This window comes from Propithecus coquereli, unplaced genomic scaffold, assembly GCF_000956105.1.
Source record: "Propithecus coquereli isolate 6110/MARCELLA unplaced genomic scaffold, Pcoq_1.0 Scaffold269, whole genome shotgun sequence".
Lineage (NCBI taxonomy): Eukaryota > Metazoa > Chordata > Mammalia > Primates > Indriidae > Propithecus > Propithecus coquereli.
In genome coordinates, this window is record NW_012148274.1 from 512,035 (window position 1) to 539,200 (window position 27,166).

The 27,166-nt window shown below is 59.5% G+C and overlaps 2 protein-coding genes across 2 annotated transcripts in view; one reads left to right on the plus strand and one right to left on the minus strand.

The window, feature by feature from the left end:
* The window catches only part of CACNA2D4 (calcium channel, voltage-dependent, alpha 2/delta subunit 4), a 119,749-nt gene that overhangs the window by 59,240 nt on the left and 33,343 nt on the right, over nt 1-27,166 (plus strand). Inside the window, exons 19-25 of the mRNA XM_012647455.1 lie at nt 288-355; nt 1,404-1,449; nt 1,522-1,619; nt 3,053-3,146; nt 7,940-8,035; nt 9,956-10,083; nt 14,071-14,151. Of these exons, the coding sequence (XP_012502909.1) occupies nt 288-355; nt 1,404-1,449; nt 1,522-1,619; nt 3,053-3,146; nt 7,940-8,035; nt 9,956-10,083; nt 14,071-14,151 (611 nt within the window). The remainder of the gene's footprint in view (nt 1-287; nt 356-1,403; nt 1,450-1,521; nt 1,620-3,052; nt 3,147-7,939; nt 8,036-9,955; nt 10,084-14,070; nt 14,152-27,166) is intronic.
* Nucleotides 19,409-25,826, minus strand: LRTM2 (leucine-rich repeats and transmembrane domains 2). Its single transcript, XM_012647456.1, has 3 exons — nt 25,720-25,826; nt 22,587-23,177; nt 19,409-19,897 (listed from the first exon to the last, which is right to left on the minus strand). The coding sequence occupies exons 1-3, from the start codon at nt 25,784-25,786 to the stop codon at nt 19,443-19,445; spliced, it is 1,113 nt and encodes a 370-aa protein (XP_012502910.1). The 5' UTR covers nt 25,787-25,826; the 3' UTR covers nt 19,409-19,442.

The following is a 27,166-nucleotide window of genomic DNA, read 5'->3' on the forward strand; positions in this document are numbered from 1 at the left end:
GGGGGGGAGGCGGGAGGCGTGGCGGGAGCCACCAGGTGGGAGGAGTGTCCTGCCGCACCTGTGAGGCACAGAGGCCTCCCCACGCTCCAGGATGCGCCCTGAGGAAAACGGGAGCTGAGAGGGCCCTGGGTCGTAGGATTTCCAGGCCCCTCTCCGGAGGAAAGACTGACGACAAGACAGAAGTGCCGCCTGAGTTCCGGAGGGGACGGCGTGAGCCAGGGCGAGGGTGGGGCCGGAAGGGGGCCGGCGGCCGGGCCCTGAGTGCACTTTCTCCGCCCCGCCCGCAGCTTGGGAGTGGCGCTGTCCCGGGGCCACGGCGAGTACATCCTCCTGGGGAACACGTCCGTGGAAGAAGGTGGGTCGGCGCGCGGGGTGCTGGACAGTGTGGCGGAAACGCGGCTTCTCCCGGCGTGGCTGCCTCCCGAACCGCTCAGAGCGAGGGGCAAAGCGCGGTTGCCGGGGCTGCCGTAGCAAGACACAGCAAACTCGGGAGCTTGCAACAGGCTAGAAGCCGAGATCAGGTGTCGGGAAGGCCGTGCCTCCCCGGAGCCGCCTGGGCTTGTCTGGGGAGAGGAGCTGCCCCTTCGGCCGCCGGCCTGTGCCTGTGTCAGCGCGGCAGCCCTTTCAAGGCTCCACAGATGCGCGCTGGCCTTCCCGCCATCTTTCCCTACCGCTCAGCGAGGCCGCGCGGAGCACCTCCTTACTCCCCAGCTCCGAGGAGGTGGCGGGAGGACGCCTGCTCCCCACTTATTAGAGCCACAGCAGCAGCCGAGCACATCGGGGCAGGCTGTGTGCCAGGCGAGGGCCACGGAGGCTCAGGGGGCAGCAGGGCTCATCTCGGGGCTCACCCACAGCTGCCCCTGTAGCTCGGTCGGGTACGGCGAAGCCACAAACCTGACATCACTGGTCGCCAAGTATCAGCCCTTCTGGGGCAGATGCTAAGGGGAATTGGACGCGGCTTCCTTGCGGAGCTGCCGTCCGGCAGAAGCATGAGGACGTGGCCGCGATAACCAGAATCCAGCTGGGAGAGGGAGGAGAGCCGTGAGAGCTGGGGAGGGGAAAGGTGGCCCCGGCTGGATTAGGGTTAGGGTTAGGGTTAGGGTTGGGTTAGGGTGGGCAGCGCAGCGAAGGAGCAGCGTCATCCGAACCTGGGAGAGTGGGCGGGACTTGGGCACGAAGCACCGGGAAGAAAAAGCGCTTCCGGAGGCGGGAGACGTGTGCACACAGGCGGGACCTGTGCAGACCTCGCGCTGCTGGCTGGGTTCCTACTGTGAGCTAAGAGCAAGGAAGGACAGAAGCCTGTCCCTCCGCACCGGGAGCCCGCCGGGCGGCGACTCCCACGCACGCAGTGCCCACCTGGCCGCTGCGGGAGCGCATTGTGCTGAGTGTGGTCTCTGTTCCAGGTCTGCACGACCTGCTCCACCCGGACCTGAGCCTGGCCAGCGACTGGTAAGCGAGGAGGGGAGAACGGGAGGAGGCAGGGGGAGTTTTCAAGGCGACACTGACTCCCCTGGGTTCCAGGATCTACTGTGTCACGGATATCGACCCGGACCACCGCAAGCTCAGCCAGCTGGAGGCCATGGTCCGCTTCCTGACCAGGGAGGACCCGGACCTGGAGTGTGAGTGCCACCACCCGCAGGGGAGGGCTTCCCCTCTGGGGTCCTGCAGCTCAGGACTTCAAGGGGAGCGGGGGAGGATGCCACGTAGCCCCATCCCTGGAGCACAAGGACAGCTTAGAGAGGACAGGGAGAGCCTCAAAGAAAAAGGCAGAGCCAACCTTGCTATGAGGCAAAGCTGGCGTCTAAGCATTCTTGGAATTGTGGTGACACGGATGTGTCCCCATATTGGGGACTGAGTTCTTTTTCAGCCTCTATTGACCAAGCACTGTTGAGGCCCAGGGGATCCACCTGGCCGTCGGCTCTGTCCCTACTACCCCTAGAACTGGCCCCCAGGCCAGCAGCTGACACTGCCCCTGAAGCCCTCCCCACCACAGAGGGGAGCGTGGGGCCACACGGCCCCTTAACGCCTGTGTCTGCGTGTTTGCTGAGCCCGCACTCCCCTGCTCTGATGCAACTGGTGACTCAGTGGGCCACACCCCTGGCATCCTCCTTCCTCATCCTCTTTGGAGAAGGAGCAGGTCATCCTATCACAAAAGCGTCACCTTCACAAGAGGACTCTGCCTCCCATCCTGGCCCAACTGTGCCCTCAGTCATTCAGACATTAATTCCATCGCCAAATCCCTACGAGGTTTGTGCTCTGCCTACGCCAGGCCCCAGGGCAGGCACTGATGCTGCAGAGAACCCAGACCAGGCCTCTGCTCACAGGGAGCTTACAGAGCAGTGCAGAAGGCAGACAACACAGGAAGAGCTGATGCGTACATGTGGATGGGCCTGTGCGCAGCGGGATCCCTGCCCTGACTGGGGCGCCGCAGGGGAGAGAAAGGGGCCTGCTTTGAACGGCTGGTCCAGGAAGGCCACCTCTGTGAAGAGGTGTCACGTAGCTAAGGATGCAAGAGCCAGCCAAGTGGCTTATGGGCTCTCCTCTGCGGGTGCTGGAAGCACGTGGAAACTAGACAGAGGTGGTGGCTACACAACACTGTAAATGTACTAAATGCCACCGAATCGCATATTTAAGTTGCTTAGTTTTATGTTATGTGAATTTTTCCTCAATAAAAATAAATAATTTGTTTTAAAAAGAGAGAGGGAAAAGCAAGAGCCACCCATGCAAAGAGCCGGAAAACACGTCCCAGGCAAGGGAACAGCATGTGGCAGCTTTGAGGGGAGGGGAGCTCGGCCGCAGACCCAGGGAGAGCCGCATGTCCGACGGCAGGAACAGAGCGGGCGGCGTGGAGACGGGCAAGGCAGGCTGAGCGGCTCTTGGCCCGATGTCACCCAGGGAGTCTCCTAGGCTCACAGAGTGTTAGAGCCGGAAAGAGCCCGAGGCACCGTTCCGTTCTACTCACGTCCCTCTTGGCGTGGAGGACGCGCGGGTGAGCCGTGTTCCTAATCACGGGGAAAGCACGCGGCCTGGTCCCCTTTGGTTTCGCCCCCAGGTGACGAGGAGCTGGTGCGAGAGGTGCTGTTCGACGCGGTGGTGACAGCCCCCATGGAAGCCTACTGGACAGCGCTGGCCCTCAACGTCTCCAAGTACGGCCGGGTCCCGGGGGCAGCACCCAGGGGCCCAGGTTCCCTCGGCTGAGTGCGGGCCCCTGCTGCCACCTGGCTGGGGCTCAGGACCCCTCCCACATCCCCTGGCCTAAGGTGAACCGTGACGCGGGCGGGGAGACATGGGCGGCGCGCAACCTCCACACAGCCGCAGGGGAGCAGGGCCACACTCAGTATAGGGCTGCTGCTTTCTTCGCAAAACACCACGTGCAGGTCTCCCGGGCAGAGGTCTCAATCCCCACCCCAGGACAGCCCCATTTTGAGAGCCCCTCTCTCTGGCTTGGGCTCTAGCCGTGACAGCCCATTAGCCAAAGTGCCCTGCTGAGAGCCTTGTTTCCAGCAGGTAAGGTCTTGACACCCATGAACTTGACCTCTGTGGTTCCCGACCCCTTAGATCTCCTCACTCCCTTTGCTGGTCTTTACTGGGGCTCGTGTTTAGTGACCAGGTAGGAAGATGCGCGGCACGTGAGTGTGAGTGGGCGTGTGTGCGTGTGCTCTTGAGTGCCAACAACGCTAGACTACAACACATGGAAAGACAGATAGTGTTTCTGGATAGGAGGATTCAACATCATAAAGATATTAATCCTTCCGGAGTTAATTTATAAACTTAATGCAACCCCAATAAAAATGCCATGCCATCAGTATTTTTCTGCGTGCAGATAAACTGATTGTCAAGTTCATGTGGAAGAACAAGCAAGAATAGCCCGGAAGCGCCTGGCAGAGAAAGCAGCGAAACAAGGCTGGGCCTACCAAGACGTTAAAGCACATGGCGAAGCCCGCACGAATCACAGAGCGTGGCCCTGACACGTGGAGAGGCAGGCCGGCCACGGGAACGGAATGGGAAATCTGGAGACTTGTCTAAACGCGTGTGGGAATTTAGTATACGACAGAGGCATCACGTCAAATCTATGAAGGAAAGATGGATTTTTAAATAACTTGTTTGAAAGCCATATGGAGAATGATAAAATTGTGTTCTTTTCTCGCACCATACACCTGGATAAAGTCCAAATGACTCAGAGATTCAAATGCAAAAAATGAAACTATATAAATACTAAAAGAAAACATGAGCCAATTGCTCTAAAATCTAGCAGTGGGGAAATCTTTCCCAACAATGACTCAAAGTGCAGAAGCGACACAGGAATGACAGATAAATTTAACAAATGGCAAAAATAAAAACACAAGCAAGGTAAAAAGAGAAACAACAAACTGGAGAGATGTTTGCAACGTATAAAACAGATAAAGGGGTACTCTCTCTATATTATATATTCATGATAAGTAAAGGTCTTCAAAAATAGAGATGTAAAAGACCAACCACTCTAGAGGAAAACTGGTCCAAAGATTAAGACAGTTCACAGAGGAAAAATGCAAATAGTCCTTAAATATTTGGACAAATGCTCAATGTAGCAGTTAGTCTTAAATGCAAGTTAGAACTGTATGCAGAGTGGACTTCTCAACTATGAGACTGCTAACCGTCTAACTCTGCCGGCGTGCACTGTTGACCAAGCTGTGGGGAGTCAGGCGTTCCGGATATCGTGGGTAGGAATAGAAAATGCTCCAAGCCCTATGGAGGGGAACTGGATGACGTCTACCAAAATGACGTGTGCATTTACGCTTCGACCCAGCAATCACCCCTCTAGGACCTTATCCCAGAGATACATAGTTTCGAAAGCAAAAATCTGAGCCATCCATTACAGCACCTTTAATAACAGCGAAAGATTGGAAACAACCTACATAATTGCACCATGGTAGATCAACATGATAGAATATTATGCAGCCTAGAAATATCTCTATATGCTGCTACTGTAAAATAATCTTCAGTAATGAAGAAAAGTGAGAATAATACTGCCACTATTTATCTAAAAAGAGGAAATACAGATATATTTTCATGATTACTTACACATACATGCACATAAATATGCATGTATACATGTATGCACACATATACACATGTATTTTTTAATGGAACAATAAACCAACAATAAGGTTACCTATAGGAAGAGTGAAGGAACAAGGAGATATATACAGAGATAGACTCTTCTGAGTATGTCTTATTTTTAATATTGACTTTGAACCCGTGTAAATGCCTTATCTAGTTATAAAACGAAATTAAATTTTAAAAAGCAACCTCTAAAAAATTGAAAGCAAATGAAACAAATAAGCCTGGCTGTTCATCAAATTCCTGAAATAACCGTACATAGGGGAATTCTTTAGGGAGCTTTAGAACTGCAAATATTAAATAAATAAAACCTTAGACTGTGCTCAGCACTCACATTGCTAGAAATAATACTGGCATTGTTATTCTGAATAGATAGAGCCAATGGGACTGGGTTAAATTAATGTCATTAGGAACCAAGATTTTCAGCAAAAGAGAAAAGAGATGCAAATTTCAAGAATCAAAGAAGTTTAGATATAATGCTGAATTTGAGTTGGAAATGTCAATTTGAACTCATGATGTATTTTCTCTTGAAGAAATAAGAAGGTCATTTCAGCTCTCTCCACTGGAAGGACCAACCTCAGCGAGTGAGCCGGCCCTGCACCGCGGACGCCCCACGCTGGTTCTCGCCCAGAGAGCCCGTGCGCCACGCAGAAATGTCTGACTCCATCACAGGGGCGGGACATGCACAGAATGAACCCGAAACATCTTGTCGTCCCAGGAAGCCAGAAGCTACCAAAGACTAATGAGATTGTCCCAAAGGGACCACCCCAGGGCCAACGTAAAGAGCCTCTCACGGGCCAAAGGTGGGACGATCAGAGCAGCAAAAGTTATAATAACTGCGATTGGTTAAAATGCATGAAATATGTTTTTAAAAACCTTTGGGTTCCTATTGGTACTGGAAAAAAACCTCATTGGTCATCTTTGGAAGATGTTAAGAAAACAACGCATTATTCTAAAAATTGGTAAAGAAACAAAAAGAAGCAACTGTACAAGTTGTTCCTCAGGATAACCAAAATATTGATGGGGGGGGTTTTATTTATACAAGTATCTCAAGTGAAAATAAAATAAAGAAGAAATAAAGGAATAAACCTATTTGGCAACCTCTAATCAGGCAGTGTGTGACTTGCTGAAGGACACACGTCTGTGAAAATGCAACCCCGAACCCGGGCAGCCCCCGGGGCTGACTGCCGGGGGACACCGCAGCACGCAGCAGGCAGATCCAGACACGCGGACGGCCACGGACAAACGACCCGGCGCTCAGGACGTCAGCTGCACGGAAAGGAGAAGGGGACAGGGAGAGTGGGGAGAGAAAGGGAGTCAGGTTAAAAAGATGGAAGGTGGCGGCCAACAGTCGGGGCGTTCTTTCAGGGGTGGCGAAAACGCTCTGCAGTCCACAGCGGTGACGGTTGTGCACTCCGTGACGACATTGACAACCATGAATTTCACCTTTTACGTGAGTGAATCGTGTGGCGCGTGAACGACACGTCAATGAAGACACGTATGCAGAGAGAGACAGGCGAGAGAGTTGTTGATACCAGCCAGTCGCAAAGCGTGGACCTTAGTCAGACCCTGATTCAACCACACTTAAAAAATTCATAAGGCGATTGGATTATCTGGTGGTATTAAGGAATGGAGGGGGTTAAAGGTGTGATGATGACATTAAGGTGTTTTTTAAAAATTCCTTATGTTTTAATGACACACACTGAGACTAAAATACTTACCCATGAAACATCTGGGATTTGCTTCAGAACAGCCTCGCCGAGGGGCAGGGCGGCCGCAGGCAGAGCAGGGAGCGGGGCGGTGGGCTCGGGAGCCCCTCCCGGCCTGGGAGTGGGCCGCTGGGCCAGGGTCTCTTTGGTGAAGCCGGGAGCCCAGGCCCCACCCCAGGGGGTCTGACGCGGTAGGTCTGTGGCCGGGCTCCGGCGTCGCGCCCGGACGAGCCCCCGTCTACAGCACGGGGCTGGGGGACGCCCCGTCTGAGTCTCCGGATGCTCTTGCTCAGGGATTTTCCGGGCCTCAGCCCCAGCGCTTTGATCCGGCTCCCCCGTCCACGGACTCGGCGCGGTGCCCACTGCGCCTCCCGCCGCCTCAGGGAGACCCCGGCAGCCTCGCTCTGAGCCTGAGGAGAAGAGGCGCCCTCTTCCCCGGGCGGGGCTTGGGGGGCTCCCGCCTTGTCTGCTCCCCGAGCCCACAGACCCAGGCACTGGGAGAAATTAGGTCGTGGCCTCCAATACACTGGGCCAGGAACAAGCTAGCGCCCAAGTTAGAAGTGGCGACGTCCCACGCTGGTGCCGTCGCCGTGGCTTTGCAGCTTTGAGGGGGGAAGATCAGCCACAGTGCAGGGGCTGGCGGATCTGTCTCGTCGGCAAGGCACGCAGCCCCCAGGGCGTCTCCCAGGTGGGTGCAGACAGCGCCTCTCATTCCAGTGATCAGGGAACTATGAGAAAAGGGCTTAAAATTGTGAGGGGCCAGGTACGTGCTGCTCGTACGTTCATATCCCTTGGTCCCAGGACAGAATCTCCTTCCTGAGTTCCTTCTGTCTTCTGGATCCAACCCCAGGGGCACAAATTGGGAGCTAGACCCGACAGAGCAGAGGCTGGCCTGGGGTGTCCACTCAGCCAGGGTGGGTGCTGCCCGGACGCCGGCACCCGGCCGACGTGCACTGCGGCCAGCAGACGGGAGTAACTCCCCGGGAACTCAGCCTCCAGGACGGTTTCCCCGGAGCCAGGGCGGGCTCCAGCTGGGAGAGGCCCAGAAGCCCCTGCAGGCCTCCCCGCGCCCCATGTGCCTCCTGCGCCGCGTCCACGTGGTAACTGCTCCCGCTGTGTCTGCCCCACAGTGAGACGGAGCCTGCAGTGGACCGGGCCTTCCTGGGCACCCGGGCCGGCCTCCTTAGAAGCGGCTTGTTCGTGGGCTCTGAGAAGCTCTCCGACAGGTGAGTCCTGCTGGCCACCCTGGGAGGGAGCCCCGCAGGGTGGAGAAGGATGGACTCTTAGGCGGGTTCGTGTGGCAGTGGGCAGACTGAGACGTGGTCTGCAGCTCGCTCAGCCCCTGGGAGCCCAGTGGGGGCAGAGGGTTGGGATTTACAGTTGGGAGAGTGAGAAAAGCAGCCTTTCCACCAGGCTCACACGCGTCCTGGAGGCGTCCCCGGGAGAGGATGGCGGGTGGGCGGTCAAGGAGAGAGAGACCACACAGAGGCGCCTCTAAAAGAGAAAAACCAAAAAGCGCTCCCCTCTCGGAACCCGCCCCAAGGGAAAAGCCAAAGCCTCCGGCCGGGCCCCCCTCCCCGCAAAAAACTCCCCCGCCCCCGAAGGGCCAAGGGCCGCCACCGGAACCCCAGCCACGGGGAGCCCACCCCTGCAGCATGACCGCCAGCCACCACCTCGCCCTGTGGGAGGGTACTGACTCTCCCCTCCTCTGGCGGGGTCCCAGTTCCGGCTCCCCGGGGGGCATGGGAGGCTTAAGAGTCCAAGCAGAAAGGCTCCACCGGGGTGATTTCCCCCTCCTGGGGGCATTCAGCAATGTCTGGGGACATTTTTGACTGTCACATTGGGGGAGGTGGAGAGGCTGCCACTGGCGTCTCGTGGGCAGTCCAGGGACGCTGCGGCCTGCAGTTACCTGGCCTGCCATGTCACTGGGGCCCAGGCGGAGAAACCCTGCTCTAAGCAAAGGCCAGATTCTGGGAGAATCAGGGGCCCAGTGGAGGAGCTGAGGGGAGCAGCGCCACCTGCCCCTCCTCAAACCTGGGGAGCAAACAGGTGAGGGCCACCCGGCACCGGGAGAACAGCCTTGACCCTGCTGTCCTCGCCTCCCTCCTGCTGGCTGCTCCTCTGGCTAAATCCAAGCACACTCCGCCGCAGAGCACCGTCTCTGAGCTCCTTCCAGGACTCTGGGACAGATCCACACTCGCTAAGCAAAGCTGAGGCTTTCTAGGAAAACAAATCAAGTTGCTCTTCCCTCTCCCTCCCTCCTCCCGCCCCTCCTCCCCTTGGGGGCGGGCGCACTGGAGAGGTGGAGAGGAGAGCTCGCTGCCATGACCCTTCCCATCCTCAGTGCTCCCCCACCCCCTCTGAAAGGCTTCTGAGAATGGGAGAAGGAGATCTCGACACAGACAGCCCCTCCCGAGGTGGCAGAGCGCCTCTGCTCCCGTGAGCTCTCCCAGAGGGCTCCCTGCTCCCTGCGGGCACGTGAGCCCATCACTCTCAAAACCAAAGCTCAGTTACTCACCGAGGATTACCCACAGCAGCGCTGCAATTCCCCGCTCCCTCCTCCGCCTCCCACTCTGCTTCTGGACGCTCCTCCCGTGGGCTGCCGTGTGCAGGGAATGCAAAACCGTAATTAGCGAGGTGGAGTTGCTTGACAAAAGGAACTCACAGTGCCTTCGGAAGCCTTAGTGGCAACCCTTTCGAAGGAGCTATTTGGGGGAATCCATGCCCCTCTATTAGAGCCATGATAGCGTTGACAGTACGGCTGCCGCCCTCAGACGTGCCAATGAGCCAGACGAAAATAATTTAGGCTACATCCACAGGAAATAAATCCTGCAGACAAAAGAGTTTGCATAAAAGTGGAAAGTGCTCCTTCCTAACACAGACCCTGCACCTCTTCCAGCTGCTCATGTGCCGTCAGGTGCAAATCATTTTGATTCTGGAAGAGTCAGGAATTGCTGGGGACCATTGTCTGGGGTGCCACTGATTTCGGGACTAGTGTTTCTATCTGTCTGTCACCTGTCGGCAACTCTGCCAAAGCAGAGGGAGTACTGTCTTGGCCCAGCCCAGGTGATCTTGTAAGGAACAAGGAAAAAGAGACGGTTATGTTCCCAGGTGTCGGGGGAGGTACCAAGTCTTCCTCCTTGCAGGAAGTTCCTGACGCCTGCAGACGAGGCCAGTGTGTTCACGCTGGACCGTTTCCCGCTGTGGTACCGCCAGGCCTCCGAGCAGCCTGCCGGCAGCTTTGTCTTCAACCTCCGCTTTGCAGAGGGACCAGGTAACCCACAGCCCTTGCTCCCAGCCAGCCGGGGCCAGGACCAGAATGTCCCCCTCCTGCCGTGCTCAACGGGTGGGGATGTGGAACAAATGTCCGGACCACCAGGGTTCTCTCCCTGCCTTCCCTCCTGACACTCACTCGAGCCCTGGGAAGGCTCCTTCCCGCCTCCCCACACCCGGTCCCCACGCTGGTGCTGGCCTGGGGCTGACTGCTGGACCCCCAGTCAGCTGTCGAGAAGCCGGCGCTTCCCTGTCCAGCGCAGGGTGAAGGAAAGGGATTCGCCCTGCAAGTCAGGAGGGCTGTGTTCTGGCCCGAACCCCAAATGCGAGGGCATCGGAAGAGCTGATCTCTAAGATTCTTCTGTTTCTACACGTCTGTGCGTCTGTGAAAGTTCATAAACCACCCAGATGGCAGTAGCAGACTGCTTCGTCAGAGGGCTGCCGACTTCCCAAGTCGGCAGGGCCACCACGCTCTTCCCAAACAGAAAGAAAGCAACCTGGTCCCCACTCCCTACGGTCACCCAGGAGCAGCCACCGGGAGCCCCCAGCCAGCCCCTAAGGAGCTTCTCGGCTGGCGGGACGGAGCCTCCCAGGGTGCCTGGGAAGCACCAGGACGGGCCGTCACCACCAGCCAGCAAACCCCGACAAGGCCAAGGACCAGGACACTGAGAGCTGGCAGGCACCCAGCACCCAACCCCAGCTCCACTCTGCAAAATGGGCCGAAAAAGAAAACTTAAGCAGCTTTAACAGAGCACCAGGAAAATCACAAAATGTTTAGACCTGAGAGGGACCTTAGTGCCGGCATAGCTTTACCCTTGGAGAGACTCTGGCCCGGGAGGTTGAGGAGCTTGTCCAGGGGCCAGGATTCTGTGGCAGAGCAAGGTCTCCACCAGTAACCACTGGGGAGCTGATCCCCGTCCAGTGGACCCGGGGCCCTGGAGAGCACCCACCTGCGGGGGGATGAGCCGCCGGAGGTGGGGGTGGGGGAGGAGACATGTGACAGGAGGGCGGCCGGCGGGTGGTCAACTTGGAACTTCCCCTTCAAGGTGCCCTTCTCCCAAAGGCCGTCCAGCCGCCACTGCACCAAAACCGTCTCAAGACTCAAGATGGAGAAACACCCTGGCCCAGGCTCCAGGGGTTCCTCCTGGGACGAGGACAGGGAAGGCAGACAGCGGGGAGGAGTTCCAACTCCAGGCCCGCTGGAAGCCTTCCTCACCTTGTGCTAGCTACGCCTGCCTCCCCAGGCTCTGCCTGTCCCTCCCACCTGTGTACCCTAGAGAACATGCTTTCCAAAAGTTTTCCGCATATAGCTCATTCAGTCTGCACACCCCGTGAGATAAGTGTTCTTATTCCTCAACTTACGCAGGGAGAATCCGAGGCTCAGAGAGGTTCCATGACTTGCCCAGGGTCACACAGCAAGGGAGCTCCAGAGCCAGGCTAGAACCAAGGTCTGTCCCACCAAAGTCCAGGCTCAGTCGCCATACCGAGCGTAAGGCAGGAAGGGGAAAGAGGAGGGGACATTTTTGTTCCCAGTGCGAGCCCCTGGGGAAGGTTCTCAAAGCCAAGGGGAAGGTCCCTTCCCACACTCACTGCACACACTGAGGCAGAAAGAGGCGGCTCTTCCTCCCTGGCCACCCCCATGTGTAGTGGCACAAAGGGCTCCCACGGAGGGGCACCCAGGATCCTGCGGAGGTTCCCGGGGGTGAGGCCCTGGCCCCTGCCTGCAGCCCTGGACCACGGTTCCCTTGACACCACGTTGTCACCCGGACTGTGGCTGCCAGCTGCCGGAGGAGCTGTATGTGGCGGTGAGGTAGGAGGGCGGATGGGGGGAGCTGAGCCCCAGGAGAAGAGAGGGGAGCTGGCAGCCCAGAGAGGGGCCGCCGAGGAGCGGAGCTCGTCCTCACCCGCTCGCACGCCCGCTGGGCGAACGCACACACTTAGAGACACACGGGCGCCCCTGCACTCCCACCCACCCCAGAAGAAAGAAAACGACGATACTTTCATTTTAATGTGCGGTGGGGGCGGGGTGGGGGACCTGCAGCTTCTGAGGAGAAGGGGAGGAGCCCGCCCAGCGCGCGCCACTGGGGACGGCCAGGGTGTGTCCCCAGGCTGTCACCGCAGCCCTTTGCCTGCGGCCTGGTGGGCTGAGTCCTGCCCACATGGAGCTGTCTTTTGCAGTCGGCGCCTGGGAAACCTGCCAGCACGCAGCAGTCTTGCCGAGGCCTGGTGGCTCAGGCCCATCACCCCCTCCTGCAGCCCACCTCTCCCTGGGCCAGCCAGGGCCCCGCCCACCAGCACCAGGCACCCTGCTGGCTCAGCCCAGGTGCAGGGCCAGGCAGCTGCTGCGGCGACCCGGAGCTGAAATTCCCGATATCTCCAGGGACTCCATCACTAGGGCCTCCACACCCGCACGCGAGTCTCCCGCACGCCTGTGCTGGCCGAGCACACACACGGACAGTCTGTCCCGGAAAGCAGGCTGCAGGGCTCGGCCACGTCACTGTCCTCTAGATGTTTCTGGAAGAAGGTGGGGAAGCCGACTTCTGTGTCTATTGTGTCCTCTTAGACTTTGCCGTGGCAAACTCCTAGAACCAAGGACGACCTCACATATTATAAGTTCCTAGAATCCGAGGGTAGGTTCAGATGACCGTGAGACAACTGATGACAGCAGGCGCGGCGGGCGATCTTGGCAACGGTGCAGGTGCGAGAAGCCGGCGGTTAAGCCCGTTACGGCTGACGCGGTCACGGTAACAGTGGCCACACAAGACTCCGTGACCCGTTTCCTTCATGCCGAATTTGATATCAAGACTTTCTGACAGGCCGGGCGCGGTGGCTCACGCTTGTAATCCTAGCTCTCTGGGAGGCGCTCAGGAGTTCGAGACCAGCCTGAGCAAGAGCGAGACCCCGTCTCTACTAAAAATAGAAAGAAATTGGCCAAACAACTAAAAATAGAAAAAACTAGCCGGGCATGGTGGCGCATGCCTGTAGTCCCAGCTACTCGGGAGGCTGAGGCAGGAGGATCACTTGAGCCCAGGAGTTTGAGGTTGCTGTGAGCTAGGATAACGCCACGGCACTCCAGCCCAGGCAACACAGTGAGACTCTGTCTCAAAAAAAAAAAAAAAGACTTTCTGACAAAATGTGACAGCGCATTGTGAAACTTTGCCCCTTTCTTGGAAGTTTCGATCGTAGAATTCGGCCTGCAGACAAAGTGCTTTGCAAAGGAGACATGTTCAGGGCCGGGGCCGAGGGGAATCGGGAAGCCTGGGGTCATGTGGGAGCCTGCCCCCCGCAGAGCCAGGCCGCTCTGTCTCAACGTCCGGCTGAACCTGCCTTAGCTTCTGCCCCTGCGGTGGCTGATTCTTCTAAAAGAAGTGAAAAGGGCAGCTCCAAGCAAGCCCTGTGGCCTCGCAGGCCAGGCGGAGTGTCCAGAAATGCAGCGGCCGCTGCGAAGCAAGCAGGGCCGGGGCGGGTCAGCCGCCACCAGCGCCCAGACTTACGCAGAGCCGCGGGCGTGTCTGATGCCATCAGCCTTTTTGCGGCTCAGCCCGTTAGTGTCACCTCTGACTCGCGCCTGCTCACAAAGGCCAGCCGAGGATCACGCACCGCCAGTCCTGAAGTGCAGCCTGCCCTCCTGCGGGAAGGAACCTTCTGGGCACGTGCTGGGAGGATGGGCCGCAGCAGGCAAAACCCCAGCGTCACGGGACATCACAGCGCCGCACTGCTCAGGCGGCCAGAGCCCACGCGTGTCCGGCAAGCTCAGGTCCACACAGGAGGGGGGCAGCGTCTGGCGCTCAGGGGCTGCTCCGCAAAGACCCGTGGCCGAGGCCGCCACCGTGCAGCAGCAACCTCCGCACACGCAGCGCCTCAGTCAGGCAAGGCCGGCTGCGCCTGCTGCGTGCTCCCGTCTCTGCTCCGAGACCGTGTAGGGACACCCCAGGCACCGCTCTTCCCCGGTGCAGAGAAAGTGAGCGGGTCGTCTTTGCTTCCCCAGAAAGTCCGGGTGAGCCGGCGGTGGTGACGGCGAGCACAGCTGTCGCGGTGACAGTGGACAAGAAGACAGCCATCGCCGCAGGTAGGAGCTGCCCTTTGTGCCACTGAGGGCAGGAGACTGTGGGTCGCCGGCAGGAGTGAGGCACGCGGCCTGCCCGGCCACGGTCCCCCGGCTGTGGGTTTCCCCAGGTGAAATGTGGGGGTGGCGGGAAGTTGAATTCTCCTACGTCGTTTTGTTTATAAACCCGTAAAACCTTAGATCTAAAAGAATTCATGAAGTAAGTAAAATAAAACCCAGAGAGGTCAAGAGATCTGCTCAAGGCCACACAGGACGGAGCCTGCGGCCCAGACCTGCTCTCACCACTCTGCGAGTAGCTTCCCTCTTCCATTGCCTTGGGCTCTGGTGTCCCACTCGAGAGGGAACTGGGCTTGTGGCTCAGACCCCTGAAGTAGGAGCTCCTGTGTGTGTTCGATGTGTGCCAGGCACCATGGAAGCCGCCTCCCGTGTGCTTCCTCGTTTAGTCCTCAGGGTAACCCATTTTACAGATGAGGAAACTGAGACACAGCAAAGGTATTTGCCCAAAGTCCCACAGCTAATGATCAATAAAGGCAGAATTTGGGCGCAGACAAGTTCACCCCCTCCCCGTGCTGCAGTTTACCGTGACTGACGTGATGAGAGCGGTCAACAACCCTCGTGAGCTTCCCCTGACTTTGTCTTGGTGCCTAAAAAAGTCCTTGGTGTCTCTGCCTAGTTGTCAGGCCCCTGCGATGAAGCCCTCCTTACCTTGGTTTCAGCTTCCGTGTCCCGGCCCCAGCTGTGTTCTGAAAAGTTGTGTGGTCCGGGGCGCACCCAGACTCAGCCACGCTGGCTCGGTGGACCCGACTCCCAGGCACCCTGGCCGGGTGAGCTGGGCTGGGGTGGGGTGGGCAGGGGCAGTGCGCCTCCTCCCCAGGCTGAATTCAGGGCAAAGGGGATGAAAGAGCCAGCTGGCCTCTGTCCTCCTGCCCCAGAGAGGGCCCCAGGGCCACCTGAGTCGGCTGCCGGCCATCCTGGGGATGGGGGGCGAAGGCTCTGTCTGACGCTGCTCAACCGCCTGGGCAGAAACATTTGCCTCACTGGTCGTCTGCGGACGCAGCCGACGGCAGCATTCAAAAGGGACCCGTGCCACCCCAGCTGCCTCGTGTCCCTTAGCCCAAGGCATGCTAACCCCAGCCCATTTCCAGACCAGATTTTGACCCCAAACTGATCTCCCTGCAGACGTCCTGGAGTCCCCGCCGTGATGGTCCTGCTCCGTGTGGTGCGGGCCTGCGCGGCGCCTGCACATCTGAAGGTCCAGGGAGAAGGGCCGGCGGGGGGGTCAGGCTGTGCTCTCCTGCACTCTCCGATTATTTGATATCATTTTTAACTCGGAGCTGAATTAGAGCTGAGAGCAGTTGCCATAGAAACCGTGTCCCCGTGCCTCCGGTTTAACTCACTGCAGACAGTCACTCTCGCGCTCTGGGGTGCATGGACGCGAGGGGGAAGGATGGGGCACTGGCGACCTAACGCTTCAGTTATTCTGCTTCTCTTGGCCTCCTGGACAGTCTCCTCTGCCTGGCCTGCGGCTCAGCCGCCCTGACCCTGGGGCCAGATGGGGCCTGCAGCCCAAGGGGGTGGCAGGGCTTGTCTGTGTGCCTGGAAACGGTGGCCCTGCGTGAGCGAACGCCGGACTAGGGGAGCGTGGTGTCTGCGGCGGGGCTGCGTGTGCCCTATTTGCGTGTCCAGCAAGGAGCACAAGGAGGAGAAGGGCCCAGCCGCAGGGCAGCTGTGTGCCATGCGTCACCACTGTGCATAACGCCACGGGTCATGCAGAAGGGCTGGTGGGGCCGGGCGCGGTGGCTCATGCTTGTAATCCCAGCACTCTGGGAGGCCTTGAGCTCAGGAGTTCGAGACCAGCCTGAGCAAGAGCGAGACCCCATCTCTACTAAAAATAGGAAAAATTAGCCGGGCATGCTGGCACGTGCCTGTAGTCACAGCTGCTCGGGAGGCTGAGGCAGGAGGATCGCTTCAGCCCAGGAATTTGAGGTTACAGTGAGCTGTGATGATGCCAACGGCACTCTACCCCGGGTGACAGAGTGAGACCCTGTCTCAAAAAAAAAAGGGTGGGTGGATGAGGAGGGGTCATTTTAATTTCCAAGCAGGTGATTTGCTAGCAACTCATGCGAAATTTCTAGAAATCTAACTTTTCGATCAGGATCCATTTCAATTCTCCATGTCCTATAGTCAAGCACCATGACGGCGAGGGTCTCTCTGACAGACGGGGGCCCTCCCAGCACTCAGCCATCCCTTCCTGCCGTCCGGGCCTCGGCGGCGTGGGCCCAGCCCTCGGCCCTGGGGGCTTCTCTGTGGGAACCCCGGCGTCTGAATGACACAGATGTGCAGGCTGAGGCGGGGCCTGGTCCTGGGCCTCTACAGGGGGTCGGAGACCTGCGTTCGGCCTGCTATTCCTCTTAGGGCTGGAGGAGGCAACGTCCCCACATGTCTCACCACCAGGGGGAGGGGACAGCCCGCTCCACCTTGGAGAGGGGCTGAAGTCCTCAGGGCTCTGATGGTTCACGGCCTGCTGGGGTTTGCTCGTGGCTCCTGGGAAGGAGAACCTTCCATCCTAGTCTCTGAAGACTAGTGAACCACAGAGCCCAGACGCGGTCAGCCAGAGGCCCGTCCAGCCCTGGCGGCAGGTGTCCCTCCGCACAGTGAGCCCCGCCCTTCCCCCAGGCTTGGCTGTGCTAACCGGCCCAGAGGCCTCGCGCTCTTCCTCCCCCGCCCATCGTGCCCCTGCCCGGCCCCCACTCTGGATTCCAATGCCTACCCTCGAGCACGCCGGGAGCCCAGAGCAGGGCTTGCTGGAGCTGGAGTCAGTCAGTCAGGGCAAGACGGCTCTGGGTGGCACGGCTCCTCCTCCCTGCCAGCAACCCCACCAGCCCTGCCCGCGGGTGAAACCCAGCAGCAGAGAAGCCGCTTCAGCCGCCCTCCCCCTGCTGTCCAGCGGCATCCTCCGGGCAATGCACGCTGCCGGGGCCGGTTCCGTCATGCTGGGCAGTGAGCACCGCAGGGTGTGGAGCTGGGGCGGGCTCTCCAGCTCACCCCTTCTGTCCGCAAGCCACCACTCTGCCCCTGGGAGCCCCCTGAGGCTCACAGATCCCCCTGCCGGGCCGGAGTGTGGGTGCATTTGGGATCCCAGCTCTGCCACGCCCCACCGTCGCTGCCCGCAACCACGGAGCCTCATTCTGATCCGTCCCTCTCCCCTCCTCTCCCCACGGCACCCTGAGGCCCTGGGCCCTGGCCGGGAGGCATCCGTCTGTCTCATGCAGCTCTGTGCACCAGGGTGATGGCTGCCTGGGCAGGTGAGGGGGCAGGAAGCGATTCTCCCAGCTCCCACGTCCCCTTCCCACCCAGTGAAACCAGGAAGCATGTAGGAAAATACAGTCTTTATTGGTCTTCTGAAACAACAAACCAGAAATATAATTTTGCCTTTAAAAATCTTCTGTCTCAGGCTAAAGATACCACCATTGATGATGCCCTCCCCGCCCCCCAGTCCCTTTAGAAAACCCCAGATCTGGTATCCGCCCGCAAGCCAAAAGAAGGAAGACTGTGCCCCAGCCTGGGGGAGGCCCGGGGTCCCAATAAGCAGCCTATGCCGGCCTCTGTCCACCTGCTGGAGAACGACCTTCTCAGAGGCCCCTGGCCCAGCCCACCCACCCCCTGCCTTGCGGGTAGGGAGGAAGGGGGCAAGGGGAGCCAGACTCCCTAACCCCCTCCGCAGCCCTTGGCTTCAGCAATCTGGCTGGCCTCCTACCAGCCACCCGGACCCGCGCTGGGAGCCAGAAACGAGCCCAGGGCTTCCCGATCTTCTCTGAGAACGAGGAGACCAAAGTGCCCACATGACATCAGGCTCTCCCAAAGGGGCAGAGCCAGAACAGGAGACTAGTGACCCTGAGAAACCTGCGCAGCCCTGGAGGCAGGCGTCCCTGTCCCAGACAGGACCCCTGGCCCACTGTCTGGGAGCAGACTGGGCAGACAAACCCTGGGACAGGAGGCCCCATGGGTTAAGCCTCTGCACAGCGTGTGGCCGTCCGCCCCCTGCTCCTGGAGTCTGTTTGAGACACGTTGGCTGGCAGCGAGCCTCAGACAGACCACCGTGCTCTCCACCCGCCGTCTGCTTTCCCAAGGGGTGCCACCCACCACAGAGCACTGTCCAGCCCCAACCCGAGGACACAGGCCAGAAGACGCTGAGGATGGAGGGGTGAGGGGTGGAGAGTAACGGTGCCAGGCTGCAGGGCACAGGCGTGCAGTCAGAGGCGTCCCCACGGGGCCTGGCAGCGACGGCGTGCTTGGGCAGGACAGAGGCAACACCATGGCGTGTGGCGGGGCTCTCAGGAGGCTGCATCCACACACAGCCGCTTCTCAGCCCCTGGGCCGGTGTCCCCAGAAAACCCAGCAGCAGAGGTGCGAGTGGGTTACCATGGTGATGGGGAGTCTCATCCGGCAGCACCACCGCCTTGGCCCACTTCAGAGGATCTCAGAGGATCCTTGTGTCATTGGTGTCGACTTGAGAAGACTGCAGGAAGCGCGCGAGGGTCCGTGGCCTTGGGACCAGAGAACGGAGGGGAAGAGCCTGTCTCTGCCGCCCAGGTTCGCATGGCCGGTCCCTGGGAGGGTGCGTGTGCGAACTGCTCACCGTGCGGCCTGCTGGCCATGCCGTGAGTGTGTGTGAGCGAAGCAGAGTCCAGGAGGCCAGGTCAGCACGGTCTAGAGCAGGTCAGGGACGTGGCGGCAACCCAGGGAATGTGCTGGAATTGCAGCACTGTGCTTCTGAGTGCTGGGTCCAGGGACAGGGTTGGTGTGTCTGCACTTTGGACCCCCAGCTTTCACAGGGCAAGGGGCTTACGGATATCTTTCTGGCTTGGGAGAGAGTCTCAGAAACCTACCCCGGCCACCAAGTGGCTCCCTCCCCACCCGCTAAGTGTAGATGCGGTGGGGATGAGTGGGGGACAGGGCTAGCCACCCGCCGTGACGCCCCAGGGCGAGGATGAGGGTGCTCAGTCCAGACCCTCTCGCCACACAGCAACCTTTCCTTCTGGGGCCAGAGGCTTGGGGAGCCCCCCAGGTTCCCCAAAGAGGAGCATCAGCAGGGCCTCCAGCACGACGCAGCTTCCAGGGAGACCGGGAGGTGCAAGGGCCCTGCTGCGGCTCCTCTGCCGGAGGCGGGAGGAGAGCGGGGCTGGGCAGGCAGCGGCCTTGTCGGGGAGGCAGGGCTGCGAGGGGGGGGCCGGCCCCCACCAGGGCAAGCCCAGGCACTCCCGCCCTTCCTACCTGGGCCGGCGGGTGGGTGCTCAGGCCACAGAGGAGATCTGCTTCTGGTCCTCGTGCTCACCCTCGGGGTCCCCCATCAGGGGCTGGCGCTTCTTGAGCTCCCGGTGGTACTTGGCCATGAGGGAGGCGTAGATGCAGCCGTAGGCAGCGGCCACCACCATCATGATGCAGACAACGCCACAGACCACTCCCGCGATGATCACCGTGCCGATGGCGCGCCTCACGCTCACTGGCCGGTACCTCTGCTTCTGGGGGCAGGCCGTGCTGGGCTCTGGCTCGGGCTCGGCCCCGGGCTTGGGCTTAGCAGGCTCGGGGCTGGCCTTGGTGCAGGGCGGCCCAGGAATATCCAGCCCAGCCGAGCTATTCTCGTCCTCCAGCTGGGAGCAGTAGTTGAACATCTCCATGGGGACCATGCGCATGTCCTTCCCCCTCAGCTCCTTGGGGAGGGTGCAGGCAAGCTGGTCCAGGCGGCCCCCTGCGTGCAGGGAGAAAGAACAGAGGGCTGATCAGGCATCCGGAACCTGGACTCCTCTCCCCATCCCCAGCTCCCAAAAATGGAAGGCCCAGAAGGTATAGTTTTCATCGCAATGTAGTCAATCCTGGAACCACTGTCTATAGAGGAGGAAGTGGAGGAGGGAAAATAGCATTGGCTGAGCCAAGCACCACAGTGAGTTACGTACACTGTGCCATTTAGTCTCTGCGGAAGCCATGGGAAGTGGGTATTATCATCACTCTCTGCCTGTAGAGAAGCGTGCAACCTTTCAGCCAAGCTGCCCTCTGCAGGGTCACAGTAAGATGGTGCTACCGTGGGGGAGGTGCTCAGCGAGGGGTCATCGTGCCAAGACAGCCGAGCACCCGGCCCAGACTCGGCCCGACCCTGCCTGCTCTTTGCCGTTCTGTGGGCCCAGGACTCTTCTCAACGCAGCGCCTCATCCCTCCCAGCTCTGCCCTTGCACAAAAAGGACAAAAGTCAAAAGCCACTGCTTCCACCGCTGTCCCTGTTGGTTGCAGGACCTTTTGGTTGCTTAAGAATAGGCAACTCCCTTCTTGGAGCAGGGAGGGAAGCAGTTGAGCAGGAAGGTTTTCCTTGTCCTCTCTCAGAGCAATCCAGTGGCCCCATCAGTGCCCCGGCCATAGCGCCTCTGAGTGCAAAGGCGTCGGAAGGGCTAGGAGAGGGGGCTGGTGCTGACGAGGGAGGCAGTGTGGGTGCACGGGGCGCTCGTGCTTGTGTGATGTCTTCATGGCGGTGGTGACGGCCTCCACCGTCACCGGGAGACATAGACGCAGAACAGGGGCGGGTGAGAGAGAGGGTGGCTAAGGACAATAATCTGCCCAGACGTCCCCTAGGAAGTGAAGGTTGGATCTGGGCCCTCTTTTGGCTTCTGAAGGACTCTAGACGCAGGCGCCAGCCCCTTCGGAACGCACTCGGCTCCAGCCACTGCGTCACTGCCAGCGCCCTCTCCCAGCCATCTGCCGCGAGTCTCCTCATGCAGTAGATAGACATCAGTCTTTCCCTGGGATGCTGGGGGAAACGTCCCAGGGTTTTGTTTTTAAGGAGTGCAAGGGTGAAAGCAACTCTACTATCGAGAAGGTCTGAAAAATGCACATTCCCATCCATGCCTTTTTGTGCTGGGAGTCCAGTTCCCGCTGACCGTATGGAAGGACAGAGGTGCTTCCCAAGGCTGGTGCGCTGGTCTGTGTGCAGACACACAGACTGCGGGCGGCCGGCAGCAGGCCTCACATCTGGCGAGCACATCAGCACTGCCGGGCACGCAGAGCTGGTGCTGACAGGGTCTCGACTTGATTTTCCCACTCAGAAGACCCGAGGGTGAATCCTGGCGGTGTCATCTCGTGAAAATTATTTAATTTATTTAATTACTCATGAATCTTAGTTTTCTTAGCTGCGAAATTAGAGTGTCTGTCTCAACTAGCTGCCACAAGGACTAAAACAGATAACGTGCATGAAAAGATACTTGTCAACTGGAAACCGTACAGGTATTAATCATTACTTCCATACTCACAGAAACGGGCGAATTAGCACATTGACTAACATTTCATGGCACTTTATAGCTTGGAAAATGTTTTTAGTTAACTGGCCCATGAGAATATCACGGAAATAACTGAGATAGTGGCTGGGTATGGAACGAAAGTGGTAAGACCGCAGTGAAAAGCACTGGCGTCATTTTCAGAGTTTTATATTAACTCATTCACCCAGCATTCACGGAATATCCGCTGCGCGCTGGGCCTACGCTGTGTTTCGTCAAGCCCACGTCATGCTCGGCCGCTACTTGACAGTGAGCAACTACGTGGAGGTTTTACTGAGCACTTACTTCACGCTGGGCACCTTCCGGACACTGTACATGCGTTTCCTTACACAATCCTCACAGTGACCCTGAGACAGACACTGTTTCTTCCCATTTCATAGACAGGCACTGCACAGAGACAGGCGAACTAACTTTCTCAAGATGACACAGCGAGGAGACGGAAGGGCCAGAGTTCAGACCCTGACCCGCCACGTCTAGCACCGAGCGCATCCATTTACCCCCGTTTCCCACATCACGTGATCGTTGCATAGGTCATCACAGAACTTTCCCAGGTTACAGAAAAAGGGAAGGAAAGAAAGTAAAACTTAAACCATTTGCCTTCTTATTAGAAGTTTTGATAATAAGCTTGTTGGGGGAGGAGGTTGGCGCCCTCAGCAAAGGGAAATTCGGTTTATCTGCCGGGCCGTTTGCATCCCACCCTCCCACAGGGCGGATATTTAAGGCTGCTGCAGTACTCAGAAGAAGTATAGTTTTTTCTTCCTCCTTCTACGACGCCAGGCAAACCCAAAGGCATGCCTGGATGCAGATCCCAGAAAAAGTACACTGGGTCCTTAAGCTCCCTCGTTAAACCTACCAGGAGAGGGAGGTCGGGTTACAGTAAGTCCTGGCTGGGCACCCAACACAAAGGGGTAACGAGGGAGGAGGGGAGCAGCACCAGACTCTCCTGCTGGCTCAGCATAAGGGGTGAGGCTTGTGGCTCTTCCAGCCCAGCTGGCAGAGAGGTAGGGTCACCCCTTCTTCCCCGACCTGCTCCCTGAGTGGGCGCCCGGCCACCAGGAAAGGGCGTTGGGCCCAGAGTGATCCTCCCAATCCCTCGGGCCTGGGCAGGGCGGTGCTCACCTCGGTAGGAGAACCACTCCATCCAGTGTTTGAACTCACGCAGGTTACAGTCACACTCCCAGGGGTTGTCCCCAACCTGCAGCAGCTGCAGGCTCACCAGGGGCTCGAAGGTCAGCCGGTCCAGGTTCTGTAGGCGGTTGGAGCGGAGCGAGAGGGAGCGCAGAGCCGGGAGCCCGTCGAAGAGGCCAGGGGGCAGCTGGGCCAGGCCGTTGATGGACAGGTCCAGGTGGCGGAGCAGGGGCGCGTGCTGCAGCAGGTCCCTGTCCAGGGTCCTGATGCTGTTGTTGCGAAGCTGCAGCTCGGTCAGATTCGCCAGGTCCCCGAACACGGCGCGGGGCAGCTGGTCCAGGAAGTTGTTGGACAGGTCCAACCGCTGCAGGCTGGACAAGTTGGCGAAAGCCCAGCTTGGCAGGGCGCTCAGCTTATTGTTCAAGAGCAAGAGGGTTCGGGTGGCAGCGGGCACGTCCGGGGGCACCGAGGTGAGGCCCAGGCCGCTGCAATCCACCTCCAGGCTGCGGCTGTCACACCTGCAGGAGAAAGGGCAGGCGGGGAGCGCCTCCGCCGCATACAGGGCGATCCAGCAGGCGACCCCTTGCAGCAGGCGCGGGGACAGGTGGAAAGAAAGCGACAGCTCGAGTTACCACCTCCTGCTTCTATTCCCTTCTTTCTATTCATATCATAATGGCCTCCTGGCTTTCTCTCCTTTGGCACCAGCCACAGCTGATCACAGTCAACGCACATATATTAACCACGTCAGAAGATAATTAACAAATCCGAAGCCACTTCTATGTTAATGGACATCACACAGGGCCTGGCCCCGTCGCGCGTCTGGCAGAGATCCCGCTTGGGTGGACAATGACCCTGTGGACTCAGGCCCAAGCCCAGGACAAGCACTGCTTGTCCACAGGGACACCCCAGCTCACAGGGCCTCTTGCCGTTGATCCCCCGGGAGCTTGGGTCCCAGTGACACCGCAGATGTTGATAAAATAAAGGGTATAAAGATGTCAGAGAAACCTGCGCCCGTGTTCCTTTGCCAGTGTCCCTACCCAAAGAAAGACCTTCTCTTTCCAAAAGAAAACGGCCGCACTGCCGGCCCTTCCCCTCTGCACCCACCCCCACCCTGAGCGATGTGCTGAGCATGGAAAGGGGAGAGCACAAGGGGGCACTCCTAACCCTATCCCTGCAACTCCCCAAGTGCCACACACCCAAGATGGGGCCAGCCACCCCGAGCAAGGAGTGGGAGCCCAGCGAGGCACGGAGGGTCCCAGCGTGGGAATGACACGGATGAGGTGCACGACTCCACCTCGGTACTGGCAGCCGCGGGGCCCACGATGAGCTCCTATTTCTTCTCATCCCAGAGCCATCCAGGCTCTTGCCTGGGCTCCTGTTGCTAGGGGCTGCAGGGCAGCATTCCTGCATGAACAGAAATCCTCTCCTGGACCCATCTTTTGCCCAAGACCCCTCTGAGGAGCAAGCGTAGGGTCCCGTCTGCGGGGCTGGGGGCGATGACCCTCAGGGAACGATCCCATCAGAGCAGTGCGTTCCACTGTGGAGCAACCCTTTCTAGCAGTGACCTCAAAGCCCCGCCAGCTGTCCTCCTGAGTGTCGGAGAAGCCTGCTCGTTATGGAGGGAAAACAGGATGAGCTCACGCAGGCTAGTCCAGCCCCAGCAGGTCCGTCCAGCCAGGGTCGGCTGCACCGAGCCCAGAGGAAAGGCCCCAGCCGGCCCCACACGACCGGGGTGCCTGGATGGACAGTCTTGAGTTTCTGTCCAGTAGGTGACTGGGTGTCTGATGTCCCAAGGGAGGGGCCTGAAAGAGCAGGATGAGACCTCGCTCTCCCCGGCCTGGAGGCTCAGTGACAACTGACAGACCCTGCACGGCTGACCCCCGAGCCCCTTTGCTCTTGACGGGAATGAGCACAGGTGTGGTCACCGAAGCCAACTGGAGCCCTTTCCAGCCACCTGGGGCCACCTGCTGCCTCTCACCCTCTCACACCTCTGAGGGCCCCTGCTGCCAGGTCAGCCTGCCCCATGCCATTGAAAACCAGCGTTCCTCAGACTTCACTATCCCCCAAAATCCAGTCCATCCACCTTCCCGCACAGAACGCTCCACATGACTAGAAGCCACCTGCCCTCCCAGGGAAGGGGCGGGTGGCAGGGTGGGAAGAGAGCGCTTTGGAAGGAGCAACTGCCTGCCCCCCACCCCAGGAAACTCAGAGTGGCACTCAGCTCCAGTGACAAGAACGCGTCATCCTGCGTTGCGAAGTGTCGCGCGGTTCTAGAATGAGGTTGAAAGGAGATCTGAGCTGCGCAGGGATCAGCCACTCTCACACGGTGAATAATTCAGGCCGCAGGGCTGGCGCGGCCAGGGGAGAGGTCAGCAGAATTGCCCCCGTGGGACCATTTCTCATCTCTCACCACGTGGCCCTGGGCACCCAGCCCTTGTCAGTCTCGTCCCTTTGCCTCAGATAGACAGAATTCTCAGGGCCTCTTTCACCCGGACAGCTTTCCCGGGCTGCCCGCATTAACATTTATGCCTGGTTACCAGCGGTAGAGGGACTGCTCCCGTGTGCAGGAGGAGGGGCCGGCCCCAGTCCCTGAGGGCTCTTCCAGCACACGTAGAGTCGGGAAGACTGAGGCTTAAAGAGCACAAGAGACGAGAGGGCGGCTCCTGTTACAGCGGTGGGGCTCGGGGGCTGGGTCTGTGGGGCTCGGCGGCTGGGTCTGTGGGGCTCGGCGGCTGGGTCTGGGGCTCAGCGGCTGGGTCTGTGGGGCGGGGACGGGTGGGACTGCCCCGCTTCAGCTGGTGGGTTATACTCAGATGGGACAAGCTCCGCCGTCCACTCTACTTAGCGGGAGGCCTGGCCATTCTCTTATTTTTACTAGCAGGGAGCCCAAAGCATGGGGAAGGACACAGGGACCCACCTGGGGAGACAGAACCAGCTGTCTTGGTCGCCCACTCCTGGTATAACCACTAAAGCTCCCAGCGGTGACTCCGTCCTTGGCTGCCATGGAAGTCCCCTTGGGCAGCCCAGGAAGATGTGTCTTAGACCTGCCCACAGCCTGAGATCAGCCCCACTCCTTGCTGCGCCCACCTGCCCCAGCCCCTGCCCTGCCCAGGGTCATACTCACAGGAGACCTGCCGCCACTGCAGGGCAGGCCTGGTCCTCTGCTCGGGGCCGCTGCCTGGCGCCAGCATTGTGAAGCCCTCAGCTCTCGGCTGGCGCTCTGGGGAGACAGGAGCCCTGGGGGCACCGCCTGTCAGTCCTGCAGGAGAGAGCACTGAGCAGCCCGGGGTCGGGGAGGGGCCGGGTGTCTCTTTACAGCCCTCCTCGGCCTCTCCTGTTCCCTGGGCCGGGAGGAAGAGGAGCAAGGGAGCAGGAGGGAGGCCAGGAACCCAGCCTCTCGCAGGGGCCCAGGCAGGCCTGGCTTCCCCAGGGTGGGCTCTGTGCTGGAGCCCCCTCCGATGTCCCCCCCTGCCTGGCCCTGCTCTTCTTGTTTTCATAGCAACATGGTCTCCTTGGTTGAGCACCTCCCACCCAACACCAGGTCACAGGTGGGGAAACTGAGGGACATCTCTCTGAGGTGAACAGTGAGGTCCCAGGCCACAGCTGGCCTGTCCCACAGGCCTCCCTCACATGGGTCCCAGTCCCGCCAGCCCTGCCGCCGCTCACCATGGCCCCGGAGAGGCAGGGACCACGCCCTTGTCGGCGTCTGCCCGAGGTTGGGTGTGAGCCGTGGAGGGGAATCGTGTTTCTCCGTCTCCTGCCAGCTGTAAGACTCCTCAGCTCAGGGGTCCGTGCTGCGGCAGCTGCCGGGAGAAACAGGGACACGGGAGAGGTGAGATCACAGAGCAGGAGGGCTGGGGGATGGGGTGCAGAAAACAGGCTTCTCTTCCAGAGGGCACAGTGGCACTCGCCCCTCCTAGGGTCTGCCCCACCCAGTGTCTCCTGAGTGGGACAGAGGCCCATCTCTGGGGTTCCCACTTCCTTCCAGATGTGGCTGGGAGCCTCCACGCCACCAGCCGTCAGAGGGATGGGACGGGACTGTGGGGCCCCTCCGCCAGGCAGCTGGGAAGGGAGAGAGACATCCACCCCCGCCCTCTGGCCCTCAGCCCATGACTCCCGGCTGGTCCCACAGTCTGACCTCCCCAGGGGTCCTGGTTGCAGCCTCCCTGCACCCCACAGGCCTGTTTAGTCCTGGGAGCCCAAGGAGGCCCCGGCAGCACCAAGCTGACGGCCAGGAGGTGGAGGGAGCTGCCGGCAGCTCAGTGTTGGGTTCAGAAATCTCAGAGTTTCCGCGGTTGTCCCTCAGGCGTTGGGGGTCCCCCATCTTCTCTCCTGCACACCCCCAGCCCTGCCCTCTCTGGAGTCCTCAGGGGCTGCAGCAGGGCTCAGTGAGAACAGGACAGGCGGCTCTGCCCCCGCAAGGGTGGCCGGCCGGGTGTGAGCTGTGGCTCTTCCTCCCCCCGGCAGCCGGGCCTGGCAGGGGCTGGCACAGGGCCCACAAGAACCGGGTGCAGATGTGGGCGTGGGGGCAGCCCCGGGGCCCACACCGCCTTTTAGGTGGACCCAAGTTC